Source organism: Littorina saxatilis, linkage group LG2 (genome assembly GCF_037325665.1).
Source record: "Littorina saxatilis isolate snail1 linkage group LG2, US_GU_Lsax_2.0, whole genome shotgun sequence".
Classification (NCBI taxonomy): domain Eukaryota; kingdom Metazoa; phylum Mollusca; class Gastropoda; order Littorinimorpha; family Littorinidae; genus Littorina; species Littorina saxatilis.
The window spans coordinates 85,601,089-85,615,504 of NC_090246.1; the positions used below are offsets into that span (position 1 = coordinate 85,601,089).

At 45.7% G+C, this 14,416-nt stretch overlaps 1 protein-coding gene across 1 annotated transcript in view; it reads right to left on the bottom strand.

Annotated features, from left to right (window-relative positions):
* Positions 1–14,416, bottom strand: part of LOC138954602 (DNA-dependent protein kinase catalytic subunit-like) — a 177,750-nt gene that overhangs the window by 47,716 nt on the left and 115,618 nt on the right. Inside the window, exons 64-70 of the mRNA XM_070326407.1 lie at positions 13,304–13,442; positions 12,372–12,557; positions 11,721–11,849; positions 10,947–11,045; positions 10,216–10,324; positions 1,486–1,597; positions 430–607 (exon numbers count right to left, since the gene is read on the bottom strand). Coding sequence (XP_070182508.1) covers positions 430–607; positions 1,486–1,597; positions 10,216–10,324; positions 10,947–11,045; positions 11,721–11,849; positions 12,372–12,557; positions 13,304–13,442 — 952 coding nt within the window. The remainder of the gene's footprint in view (positions 1–429; positions 608–1,485; positions 1,598–10,215; positions 10,325–10,946; positions 11,046–11,720; positions 11,850–12,371; positions 12,558–13,303; positions 13,443–14,416) is intronic.

Here is a 14,416-nt window from a genome sequence, read left to right on the forward strand (position 1 = left end):
CTGAAAACTACTGCTCTCATGCTTGCATTTCTGGACATGTTAACCAACACACAAAAACTGAGAGCTGAAAACTACAAAACCTGTTTGACAGGGTGAAGCAGTAGTCTCCCTTCCACAGCAGCTTCTCTGCACTGACAGAGTTGTCTGCCAGCCTTGAGAGTAGGCTTTTTATTGTAACTCTACTTTTCTTGTATGTCACTGGTTAGACACCTGTCAATTGTAAAGAATGGTTTGTGATGGGACCTGGCTGCAATTGTGTCCTGGTATGCTCTTGCAAACCTTGTCATTCGCATAGCAGGCCTGCGCACACACACACACGCACACACCCCACCCATCCCCACACATTACTCTCCCACCACACACACCCCACCCATCCCCACACATTACTCTCCCACCAACCCACACCCCAACCCCTCGTCACCCTCTTACGGAGAAAGTCTCTTTGAGGATGCGCAGAGTGAGGTTGAAGTTGTTCTGCTGCAGACAGCTCCTGGCCATGCTGAGTCTCAAGTCCAGCTTCTCTTCCTCAAACATGTCACCGCTGTCATCCGTCTCCATGGCGCTCCCTGACCGAAGACGCTCACTGATCTTGTCCAGGTAGACGTTTCTGTCATATGGAAGTTTTGGAAAATGTACAAACCTTTAAAAAATAGGGGTACATTTACAGAGGTTATGAACAGAAAGTCTGTGAAACAGTGTCTTAAATCGATGGGTCATAAAAGGGGGTTCCACTGAAGTTTTGACATGTAGGAGGCCTTAGTCAGGACACATGGACCAATACATATTTCCAATCCAGGTTCAACTGACCCTACTGTGCCCTGTGTCGTCACTGTTGATTCTGGGGGAAGAACCTGGAAGTACAATGTGCTTCAGAACATAATACAGAACGGAGAAAGGGGGTTGGGCTGAGAATTGAATGGACGAAGACAGAGATATAGGATCACAGAGTATCCTGGGCTGGTCTGCATGAGAAAGTTACAAACCGAGTGGGAGCCAGCTACGGGTTCCTATTGGTTGAAATTGAGGGTAGTTAGCGATTCTACAGTGATGTTCCTAGGCCTTAGTATCCAGACATTTACGCATTCATTTCTCATCCGACCCATTAGTCTGACCCCCTGCAGGTCAACCGTCTGGTAGCTTTGGTGTGTGTGTCTGTATGAGCAGGTGATATTAGTCTCTGAACATTATTTTAAATGGTGTAAATGCCTGTAATACTGTTCATCAAAATGTTTCATATTCTGGCTACGACAGAAATTTGTGGACCTATTTTATTTTTGGAGCAAGGAGAGTTGGACCTATACATATTTTCAACCCCGGTCAAGCTGACCTATTATCCTCTTGAGTCTGGGAACAACATTGATTCTAACCAATCCGGCCCCGCAGCTGACTCCCACTCAGCTGGTAATTTTCCCATGCACCTCAGCCCTGATCTCCCAAACTGCCCAGTGAAATGTTCGTGGTGATTGGTAGCGCTGACCGACTGACCTGTTGGTGACCACGTCGTCCCAGATGTCCACCGAGTCCAGCTGCAGGTGAGGTGACCGCTGTAACCATCTGGACGCCAGCTGACGGCCCTGTGGCTGAGACCTGAAGTTACCTGCGGCACAGAACACCAATGTCATTGTAAAACGACAGATCAAACAATTTCACACACAGCAACAGACTGTCTTTGCTAATGGTCATTACACAGAACTCTAGCTCAGAATAAAAATGTCTGCAATAGGTTCTATGCCAGTTTGTAAATAGTTTCCATGACAACTCAAACATGCACAGTGTAAACCTTTAGACACTCGGATTCTTTTGGCTAGGGCACCCTGCAACCCATGTTTCAAGTTCTTCTACAGAACTCTGATGACCTAGTTTAAGTAAAGTGAAAACTCAAGACACAGACTCAAGTACAGCAACATTAATAATAATAATAATAATAATAATCGAAAATTTTTAAGTAAATTTTCATTTGATTAATATACTTACCCGAATCACATAAAAGCATTGACGCAGTCTGAATTGCTAAGGTCTGAAAAGGCTACCCGTCTTAAACAATTTTAAAGGGAAGCAACCCAACCACCAAAAGGAAAACATAGCAATGGTAATGACCATATACCCAGGGAGTTACCTCCCGTACCGGGGTATGTGACGTCACTTCCACTGCTACACCACATGGAATCCTCATTACGGCTTTAAAGAAACTAAAAAACCATAAGCGGGGTTGGCGGGAGGGAATACACTATGTGATTCGGGTAAGTATATTAATCAAATGAAAATTTACTTAAAAATTTTCGATTAAATTACATATTCTTACTCCGAATCACATAAAAGCAGATAGCTTCAACAAGGCGGTGGGAATGAAAACCAAACACACTCTTAAAACCTTGCCAAAAAACCTGGCCTGCTGCCAAAAGGTCAGGGAAGGGCCCAGTGAGAAAGAAAATCTAACTCACTCTAAACCCTAGCCAGGAACTGGCCCACTGCCAAAAGGCAGGAAAGGACCTGAGAACCATCTTGATTGACAGCCGAGATGTCTCTCAGGCAAAAAGTTGCGAAAGACAACATCAGAGAGCCAGAAATCTGTGCCCAGCACTTCTTCCGATCTGCTGGACCAAACGATCCAGAAAGAGACCCCAGCCTTGGATTAACCCTAGCCGAGTAGGGGGAAAGACAAGCTGCCCCCCCCCCCCCCCCCCCCTTTCTATTGGAAGGAAATGCCGCCCTAGAAACGATCCGTGCGTAAGGATGTCCACTCAGAACCGTGAAGGACAAACCTCACGGAGACCGTCAGACAATCATGCCAAAGTATGCAACCTTGGGATGGAGTGAAGCCCGAAAGGACTGTGAGATAAAGGTCAGCTCCAGAAAAGAGTGACCAATATCTAACCAAGAAAGAGAGAGAGACACCTGCGTACAAGGTACCAGAGCCCACCTCGACAGGAAAATCCCAAAAAAGAGACGTTCGCCGGTAATCCTCTACCAGTCAATGCGAAAGCAGAGAGAGAGGTAATACGAGGAAGTAGATCGCGTCTGACTAACTCTGAAAGACTGAGAGTCAGACGCAGAGATCAACGGGCAAACGCCGTAGTCATAGTTGCCTGTGGTAGAAGGGTGACTGTAAAAGGAAACCCGACCCAAGGGAAGTCGTCCTGATTCACCTCGTGCTAGGACGAGGAAGAAGCGGAAGAGCCCAATCCGAAGTCACAGGAACCGAAAATGCCATAGTCGCCCACGCTAGACAGGAGGCTATAGCACAGGCTAAGGCTGAACGCCATGAAGCCCGAAGGACAACCATGTACCAAAGTACCAACAGTACACATGTAAACGTAAGAACGTAAGTTTCGGCTGTCAAATAAGATGCTGGGCTAAAGGCCCACAGCAAAGAAAAACCGGAACATTAGCTAACCCTCTGCCCAAAAGGAGAGGAGTAGCCAAAAAAACCTGAGAGAGGTGTTAAGCCACAAAGAATGACTCCTCAAACATACATTGCCAAAGACAATGCCCCCTCCAGAAAATCTGAATGTTACTTCCGAGGCCAACTCAAGCGCAGCTTAAGTTTGGACGAAACACCAGAACGAGTCTGATCGCTAGAGAAAGACAGAGTCAGACTCGGCGAAAGACAAACCAGGACCAAGTCCAGAAGCTTGTGGCAAAAAGTGAGAAAAAACGGGGAAGCCTGAAGCCAGGAGACCCCACTCACACGGAAATCGTCCTATCTCATCTCCTGCTTAAGATGAGAATAAAGGAAGAAAGTCGAAGTCCGAAGCCACAAGAAAAGGGAAAGCAACCACCATCACCGCAAACAGGTGGAATGGCCGTTGCACCGGCCGAGGCTAAAAAACCTGGATGCCCGAAGGACAGCCGTTGTTCCAAAACTCAGACGTACCTATGAAGCGTCTGTGAAAGAAACAACCTCTCCGGTAAAACCGGAAGTGCCACTGTAGCAGCCCGTGGCTGAACTACTGTTACACTAACTGAGGACTGAAGCAGTATACCCGAAGAACAGCGTTAGCTCCGACCAGAAAAGACCTCAGCGGGTGCTCGAGCTGATGGGCTTAGATCACTGTTAAAAGATCGGACTGACGCATGTATAAGTTACAGCTCCGTCCATCCATGGTATCGCCTGATATTTTGTCGAGACTGGGTCAATGAATATGATGACGTCACTCGAGGCTCTGCCGAGAGTGACGTCATTATATTCTTTCACCCCGTCAAGACAAAATATCACGCGATACAATGGATGGACGTAGCTGTAACGTATATATGGCATGACCAAAGTAAAGAGAATTTGTCATGGGATGTGGCAACAAATCATTGGAAAATCACCATGGGCAATCAACCCAAGCCTAGAAGTTGTAGAACTATATTTTGTTTCAGTCTTGGCAAGGCCAGTTTTGTCCAGTTCCGGAAAAGACATAATAAATTCATTCACCCTGCCGAGACGAAAAAAACAATTCCATGGATGAAAACGTATAAGCTTATTATCCCGTGACGCATCAAAGCTAAATTTTGTTTTGAAATGTCATTACAACGTACAGATAACTTATAACGACATAATCGCCTTCACAAGACAGGAAAAACGCACACTTTGTTTTTCGTCTGCTACAAATCTAGTCTTGTTGGTTGACGGAGAGAATAAAGCTTCAATCTACCTTCATCAACAGGAATACATGCTCAATCCGCTGTCAGTTCGCAACTGAACCTTGTTTTTTTCTTTAACTTTTTGGTTAACATTGAAACGGCAATCCAAAAGAGTGTTTTAGCTGTTTCAAGACACAGGCTTAGCTCCATCTTTTGAGTTGCTTTTCAGTCTAAAATGACACCGGAAGCGAACAAATTGTCGCGTATACTGTCGTCACAAAAAGACGTCATGACAAAGTTACACGCAAAGCGAAAGAGACTTTGACGTCATTTACTTTTGTTTGGAATTTTCCGTCTGTTCCTAGCTTGTCAGTGAAGACCTGACGTGAGTAAGCTTACCCTTTGCAGCTGTGAAATAATCAGTCTTGTGTCTCGGTCGTGTAGGTACAGAGTTTGCTTCTGCAATCATTGTGTTCGTGTTGATGACGGCTTCATAAGATTTCCATTTTCTTGTTTCTGCGGCTGCGCAAGTTATTTTGCCTAGGTCATGGCCGAACTTTAGGCCTACGGAGAAATATCGCTGGATATTTTCTCCCTAGATTAACAGAGACAAAGAAGGGAAGTCATGCTGTATAAGCAAATATGCACACATAAGATCGATGGGAGTCGCCCGACCTCACCACTCCCACAAACTATTGGCTGTGTACAGAGACCATCCAATGAAAAATGCAAGGAGGAGGCCCCACCGCCCTCCCAAAGTGGAGGGCGGAGGAGGGGGGGTGTGATCGGGGGCACTTCCTTGTGGGGAGAGGCTTGCTGCTAGGGCTGCCCTTCTCCGTGCCCGAAAGTGATTTATTTCTCGACAATCGAGAATCAGGCAGAGACTGCCTATTGGCCGCCGGCTTAAATTGTCCAGAGGCCTGAGCATGCTTCCTCTGAGGAGGCTAGCTCTGTTTCGACCCTTGCAGAGAGAAGTCAGAGATCTGCTGATCTCTATTCGACTGAATCTACCTTTCTTTTCTGGTATAAACACCAAAGTTCAAAAAGTAGGTCCCTCTACCCCGAGCAAAGCCCGAGTGTCTCTCCTAGGCTGCTCAGAGAACTGAGAATGCGAGAGAAACAAGTCCCTCCGACACCTGACTGTAAAGTGAGGTGAAGGGAGGACAGGTCCTTTTTTGCTCTTCGTTCACCCTAACAGGGCTGACTAAAAGAGTGGAGATGTCATCAGGGTCCTGATACACGCTAAGAGTGAAAGGTTCAGTGACTCCGGGAAAGAGCGCGAGAGCGCTCTGACGATCATCTCCGACAAAGAGGCAAATTCCAAAAACTGACGTCCAAAATCCTCTAAGTTCCTGCATTACCAGTAAAGGTGTATGCGGAAGAGCAAAGACGCCAGCAAGTTCCGACCCAGCTTCAGAAAAGAGAACTTCTTATAACAAGAAGAAACCAAAACCGAAGTCTGTGTAGCCGAAGACAGCCAAGGCTGAGCGTGTTCCGGAACTGACCCGTGAATAACGAGTAGCAGAACCGGAACCCGTGGATACCACTTCAGGTAGGAGGTTGACTAGCCAAAAACCTGCGAAAGGTGGTACCCACATTGAAGGAGACTATTGAACCGGAAGTAGGAAAAAACTCCTCCTTCGCGGAACGGAAGTCCGACATCGCTGAATGCAACCAAAGAGGAAGCCGATGTACTTCCATAAAATATCTGGAAGTAACCTCCGTCGAGACCTCGAGAGAAGCCAAGAGCTTCGACGGAAATCCAGGACATGTCTGATCGTTGGCTAAAGACTGTATAACAGAATAGCCAAGAGAACTGACACGGCCTAAGTCACAGTTGCCAGTGGAACACTACTGAACGGGATGACCGGAAAACCGGAAACCCGTCCACCCGGAAACTGTCCTGTCTCAACCCCTCCCGTAAGAGGGTAAGAAAAAGAGGAGGTAACATCCGAAGCCACCAGGCATAAACAGTAGACGCAACACCCAACCAGTGAAGAGACTACTTGTCACGGCCGAGGCTGAAAGCCTGAATGCCCGTAGGCCAGCCGCTGTTCCCCACTCACTGACATCCCAAAAGGAAGTGTTAGTAAGAAGAACAATGAATCCGGCAAAGCCAGAAACGCAACAGACAAAACCGCACAATGCAGAAGCAAAGGTTGCGTGGACTCAGGCCGGAGGCCCGAACGCCCGTAGGCCAGACAACGGTCAACTCCAGGAAAGAACACACAGTGTAATTACAAAGGAGGACCTATGGTTCCGGTAAACCGGAAGCGCAGCGCCAGCGGCTACCGCCCTTGCACTGAAAACGCCAATGCCCGCAACGGGACAAAGGAGAGATCAAAACAGTGCCGCCGGCGTTGAAAGGGGTGTCGACCCAACACCATAGGGCGGGTGCTGATCCTCGCTCACCAACAATCCGTGAAGGAGTGTCTGTAAGAGGAAAAGCAAATCAGGACTGAGCCGGAAACACACCCGACGTAAACGCACCTTGATGCGGAAACGCAAGGCATGAAGACTGGGGCCGGAAGCCCTGTTGCCCTGAGGCCAGTCCACGGTCAACTCCCACCATCACCTCTGAGTGTGAGTGTGCAGGAGGACCTTCGTTTCCGGGAAAACCCGGAAACGCGACTTCCGAAGGAAACCGCCTTTGCTCAGAGTCTACCGCACACGCATTGTGTACTGGACGAAACTGAACAGAAAACGCAACAAACGAAACCGCACCATGATGCGGAAACGAAGGTTGCGATGACTGGGGCCGGAAGCCCTGATGCCCGGAGGCCAGTCCACGGTCAACTCCGGCCACCACCTATGAGTGTGAGTGTACAGGAGGACCTTCGTTTCCGGGAAAACCCGGAAACGCGACTTCCGAAGGAAACCGCCTTTGCTCAGAGTCTACCGCACACGTATTGTGTACTGGACGAAACTGAACAGGAAACGCAACAAACGAAACCGCACCATGATGCGGAAACGAAGGTTGCGATGACTGGGGCTGGAAGCCCTGTTGCCCTGAGGCCAGTCCACGGTCAACTCCCACCATCACCTCTGAGTGTGAGTGTGCAGGAGGACCTTCGTTTCCGGGAAAACCCGGAAACGCGACTTCCGAAGGAAACCGCCTTTGCTCAGAGACTGCCGCACACGCATTGTGTTTGGCCGAAACTGAACAGGAAAAAGGGAGTGACCCTTGCCAAGTGAGCTCCGTCCCAGCAGGGACCGTCCGGTGGCTTCACTAGAGCCAGTGGACAAGCTCGCATACCTTGTAAGCTTCCAGAGGAAGCAGAAGTAGCAGAAGTTCCGTCATCACCGGATGTCGTCGCAACCGGAAAGGAACTGGAAGCGAACAAGCGAGAAACGCTCGCCGCCGGCGAATGTACGAGGCTTGGAGCAGGTGTAGCACGCTTCAATTCCCGCGCACTAAATTGCATATCTCTGGAACAAGAAAGCTCAACAGAGAAGTAACAAGAGACGCTTGCCCGTCTTGACGAAACGGACGAGCAAGCCGCAAGTAGAAGAACGACCCCCGACAACGAACATGCGTCAGGGGAAGAAAAGGTAACAGACATGATAGTGTTAATCTCTTTGTCCGGAAGGACCACTAACACGGGAGGTATAGGAACCGCAGAAGACGATTAAGGCTTAACTTTGCCCTTGACGTCGCCCTTGCCCCGTTTACTACCGTTATCTGCCATGCCGGCCGAAAATACAAATGGCGGCCAACAACAACAACAAGCTACTGACGAAAATTCGCAAGTCCAAAAGGACGGAAAATTATCAATAACAAGTCAAATATTCTTACTAAAAGCAAGACAAAATGGAAAGAGCTCACCAACTACACGGTAGAAGACAAGCAGACGGGTAGGTGGTCGGTGGGAGTAAAAACTCCAACAAACCACACAGAGCCTTCAAAAGACGACCTCTCCTCCAGAGCTGAAAAGTCGTAATGAGGATTCCATGTGGTGTAGCAGTGGAAGTGACGTCACATACCCCGGTACGGGAGGTAACTCCCTGGGTATATGGTCATTACCATTGCTATGTTTTCCTTTTGGTGGTTGGGTTGCTTCCCTTTAAAATTGTTTAAGACGGGTAGCCTTTTCAGACCTTAGCAATTCAGACTGCGTCAATGCTTTTATGTGATTCGGAGTAAGAATATGTAATTTAATGAGAGCTTATATAGCGCGAACCACAGTGAACTGTGCTCTCCGCGCTTCACATATTAACTATGAATAAATCATGAATGGAGACTGAAACACACTATCACAGATTTCTGTCCTTGAAAAAGAACAGCAACATTGCTTCATAGAGTGATATTTCAATGTCAATAATCGAGTAGAAAACAATATCCCATGACCTCCCTTCTTTGTCTCTGTTACTTCAGTATGGGTATATATGTTGTATTTTTATAGCTCAATAAATACATCATGGACTCCAAAAAATATATGATAGTGCAGATTCCGATTTGGGCAAAGGACTACTTTCCTCCCGACCTTTGACCTCGCGCCGAACAATGTGACACATTTGTATGAAGTTCTAAAATCGTATTGCACGGCTCAGAAAACCATTGGGCCTATCAGTTGCACGCAAAAATGAATCTCAGAACTGATCTGATGTATGAGATGCAATAAGCAAAAGTTTCTTTCATTATGAAAGCAATGCAGGTCGAAAAAACCAACATTCAACTTACAAGATAACCAGATGCTAGCGAACCAAAACAAAAACACGAGTACCCTCCCCTTGCATCGTTAGCAGACGACTTTTGAGAATCTGTCGGTAGTGTGTTTTGGTGTGCGCCTTCAGCTATCAAACATCGGCTGTTTCACGTGTTTTGCGAGCAAGTCTACTCTTTTGCCTGGCTCTGCAGTAAGTCCACATATTTTTCCGTAATCCAGTCATATTCCTTCAAAATGCAATCAATCGGCGGTGACAGACGTGTCGGTCGCGTTTTCCTCACACCCATACCAGTTTAAGTTCATCCATGCAAACACACTCGCAAAACAGTTTATCACGTAGATACATTTCAAATAGGGAGCAAATGGTTAAATCTAAACCTACATATTTGTTCCCTAAAATTTGCTTCTCTGTCAATAAGCCTAATTACACACGTTCGAGAAAAACAACGTGGAATCAATTCTGAATCGAGTAAGCCAAATGGGTCCCAAACCCGTTTCGCCCGTTCTGCCGACCTGAAACGCAAAACAAAAGAATTGTGCGCTTCAACTAAATTAATTTCTATTCGACTTCATTACTTTCTTGCAACTTATGAACCTTTACTTAAATGGTCTGAAAGTAGTGTTACCGCGTACTTATCGATGCACTCATTCGTTTTATTTTTTCAGCGACGGTCACTTAGTTTAAGGTTGCAAAAGGGCTAAGTCTCGCTGGCAACAGTTTTACCCTGCACAGATCGCAACAGTGCCGCTAGTAGTCTACACTTTGTGTTTGATGGTAGAATGGGATATACAGATTACAACACTCGTGGTTTTTTATATGGCTTGTATTTCAGTCAAGACCCAGCGGGAATATCAATCGAGAGCCACTCGCCAGAGGCTCGTGTCTCCCGATGATATTCATCCGCTGGGTCTTGACTGAAATACAAGCCATATAAAAAACCACTCGTGTTGTAACCTATACTTATGTAATGACCCAAACCTTGGTCCCCCATGAAGGCAAGGAATTCCCTGAGCTCCACCAGCGGCTGTAAGCGATGCAGTCTGGAGGCTCTGCTGCCCACCATCAGGCTGTCTGTGCTGCTCCAGTCCTAAACACAACAAATCATGTGTGTTGCAGTTCACTACTGTATATTTCTATTGAGGTGAGTATTCTTAGAAATAGTCATTTTACTTGTAAAAAATATATTTTTCCATTCAGTCAAGTTTTGACCTAATGTTTTCAGATAGACCAGGAATCGAGACAAGGGTGTGGGGTATGAGTGTGTGTGTAGAGCGACTCTGAGAAAACTACTTGACCAATCTTCATGAAACTTACTTTTACGTAAAAGACTGTTTTGATCTCGCCATTCAGGCAGCCATATTCTGCTTTCTGGGGAAGCATGCTGGGTATTTTCTTGATTCCATAACCCACCGAACTCTGACATGGATTATAGGATCTATTCTGTGCGCACTTGGTCTTGTGCTTGCGTGTACACACGAAGGGGGATAAGTCACTAGCAGGTCTGCACGTAAGTTTACCTCGGAGATCGGAAAAATCTCCACCCTTAACCCACCAAGCGCAGCCAGGATTTGAATCCACGACCTTCCGCTTGGGAGGCCGGCGTCTTATCCACTACGCCCACACTTATCACCCACACTGTTTGAACTGCGTAGTTCAAAGCAAGACCAACCAAAAGGTCGAGGCAAGAAATGTGGCGGGCGATGTCTCACCTGCAGGAAGCAGCTTACGGCCAGGTTGGCGTAGTGGCGAGCGCGGTCGTAGTCCTGTTGCCACACGTACATCAGAGCCAGCTCCTCACTGTGCCATGTCTGCACCAAACAAATATCACAAGTGTTCACCAAAACACTCTGTATCTACTTATACAGTGGATCCTCCCTTTAAAGACCTTGCGATTTAAGACTCCCTCCCTTTTAAGTCCCTGTTTTCTCAGACTTTGTGTTCATAAGCTGTGTAAATTTACTCCCACACTAAGAGTACCTCCTTTTTAAGACCTCATTTTCTCATCTTTTTGAGGGTCATAAAAATGGGGTCCCACTGTACATCGAAAAAATGCCCGGAAGGCGTCACAAACAGATGGTAGCAACAAACATCGACTCTGAAGCTAAAAAGCTACGAGATGCCATGATGAAACACCATCTTCCAATCAACAAATTCCACATTAATCGTTCTTTCATTATATCGTTCTCAACATCAATGCACCAACTGCTTTTGCATAGTTGCTGTTTATCGATACTCTATTTTGCCCCCCTCAGCGTGTGTTTGACACAGCTAGAACTTCGAAGAGACACGCCGTCTGGTTTGTATGGACTGTGAAAGAGTGAATACTCGAACATACTCCTTGTAATGAGTATGTTTAGAGACTGACACCTCGTTAGTAATGTCAGGTGGGAAAGTTTGTTTCAATAAAAGAAAGAATATTCTCTCTTTCACAGCACATACAGACCCGGCAGAGTTATTTTAGAACATGGTCTATTAGCCCTCACCTCCAAATGGAGTTTTCTCTCTGCGTGTTTCATGGCACTGTCGATGAAGGTTAGCAGAGACTGCTGGTGTTCGTCACCCTGCAGCAGTAACTTGACCTTGCTGCGAAGCAGGTGGGGCATGTATGTTTCCTGAAATAAAAAAAAACAATAAATAAACAATACAGAAGATAAGTTTATTTTCTGTATCATAAGTGTTTGTTTGTCCACTTAAAAGACCACTGGGTCAAAGGTCAGTGAACGCAACATTGTTTTTTTCATAAATTAAACATTCCAATAACATATCTTTCTTGTTTTTTGATCCTGAAACAATGAAAATACACACTAAACCACAATTACTTCTGCTATCAATCAACATCTTCTCATCAATATAATGATGGTCATGACTGGAACATTACGCATAGACACTGTTAGTATTTTCTTCTGAATTGTACAATTCACATAAACTACGGAACTTTTTTCTTTTGTGCGTAAAAACCAATGTCATGCCACTTTGTCGTGAGTAAAGTGGTGAACTTTGTTGTATATCCCAGTGTGCATCCAAAACTCAAACAGCTTTTGGAACATCCGTTTTGTTGACCATTTGCAGTATGGGCCAGTATGGTTGTGTTTCAACTAACTCCAAAATCTATTTTGCCAGCCTCTTCAACTCACGATGCTGAAAGTGTCCTCCCACACAGAATCGAGGGATGCACTCTCCTCCCCACCCCCAATGCCCTCTCTAGCGATGGCTTCAAGGTCGTCCCACTGGGTCATGTGGGTTAGACACTCCATGCGACCTTCGTCCCAAAGGTCGACCTCTGCGTCCAGCGGCTTCACATCCCAGTCTTTCTGCAGAGCCTGTGGTGAAAATTAGACATGTCAGATTTGATGTCTATACCCAGAGTTTTCCAACTTGATCAACTTAATTAAACAGAAACCGTTGAATATATGCCATGTTTGTCTATTCGTGAGTTTTGTGAGCAGTCCAAATTTGGATATGTTTCCTTCCATAACTTTAGACACAAAAACAACAGAATCAAGCAGAGATACACACACACACAAAAACTCATAGACTTCCAGCTGATTACACAATACAGTATTCTTCACATGCCAAAGTGAGAATGAAAAAAAGTCTTATTCATCTCGAATGTGGATGCACAAGGTGAAACTGCCGTTCCCCTGGAAATACTGAAACATTTCTAATACAGTGGACACACCTGTTAATGCCTGTCTAAAACCTTGCTTTGTCAGATTTTCTGTTAATAACCTCTGTAAATTTACCTCCATTGTAAAACTCCATCCCTTTTAAGACCCAATTTTCTCAGATTTTCTGTTCAAACCTCAGTAAATCTACCTCCAGTGTAAGACTCCATCCCCTTTAAGACAAAATGTTCGCAGATTGTTTGGGTCTTAAAGGGAGGTTTCACTGAGAGAAAAAGATTAACTCTAATACATTCATCTCCTTCAGGCAGTTGACTATGGCTTCAAAAGTAGTTTTTTAACTTAGTGCTTTGACGGTTTTGCTTGTGAAAGACGGATACTGGAGAACAATCTGATTTGGGTTGTCATTTGATATTTACAGTATAGTTAACTCTAACGCAAACCTCTTCATAGAGAGCCTTAGCAGCTTTGAAGTCCCCGCTGGATTCCTTGATCATGGCTTGCTGGGTGATGTCCTTGGTGCTGAGCATGCCGCTGAAGATTCCTTGCAGGACGTCAAAGTCTCCCACTGACTTGTACAATCTGCACGGTGAGTGTTAGAAGTATGAATATTTTGGACATTCGAGGAGATGCCTTTGTTCATGGGATGAAACTACCATGATCTTTTACATGTATGACCGTTTTTACCCCGCCATTTCGGCAGCCATACGCCGCTTTCGGGGGATGCGTGCTTGGTATTTTCTTGTTTCTATAACCCACCAAACTCTGACATGGATTACAAGATCTTTTCCGTGCGCACTTGCTTTTGTGCCTGCGTGTACACACGAAGGGGAATATTAACATGGGAGATTGAAAAACCAAAGACTGTCTCGATCTGTGTAAATGTAAGGCTTCTTTTTAAGCCTACTGTCTATATGATACTTACCGAGACAGTACTATTCTTGCACATTATCTATTATAGGCCGAAAAAATTGGACAAAACGCTGAGTGGGTACAATTATCTCCCATAACCATGCGCCACCGTGGATCCCAAGCACTGTCCGAGTGCTTCCCCCTTACAGGATGTAGGTGGCGCGTCCTCTTTCTTTATGAGCTGCAGACCCTCAAAAAGCCCATAACATATCAAGAGGGGAGGCGGGAGGGAAACTCTAATAGTACTGTCTCGGTAAGTATCATATAGACAGTAGGCTTAAAAAGAAGCCTTACAGTCAATATAACACTTACCTCGACAGTACTATTCTTGCACAGAATACCAGAGTGGTGTGAGGGTGATATGTAGAGTATTAAACTCCTTAATCAAAATCACTTAAATCCAAGGATTAAGATACCCAGGCAATTTTCGAACAGTACTACCGTAAAAGAAAATATACCCAAGAAACATACCTTAGACTGACGTGACCATGCTGGCAACCACTGCTGTGTGGTGAACTCAATGTCAAAGTCCAGGCCACTCAAAGCTTGAATACCACTGAGTCTACGGCAAGTGGCTAAAGCGATGAGGAACAATTAGTCTTAAAAATCAGCAACTTGATACTGATGCCTGCCAGGGGTTCAAA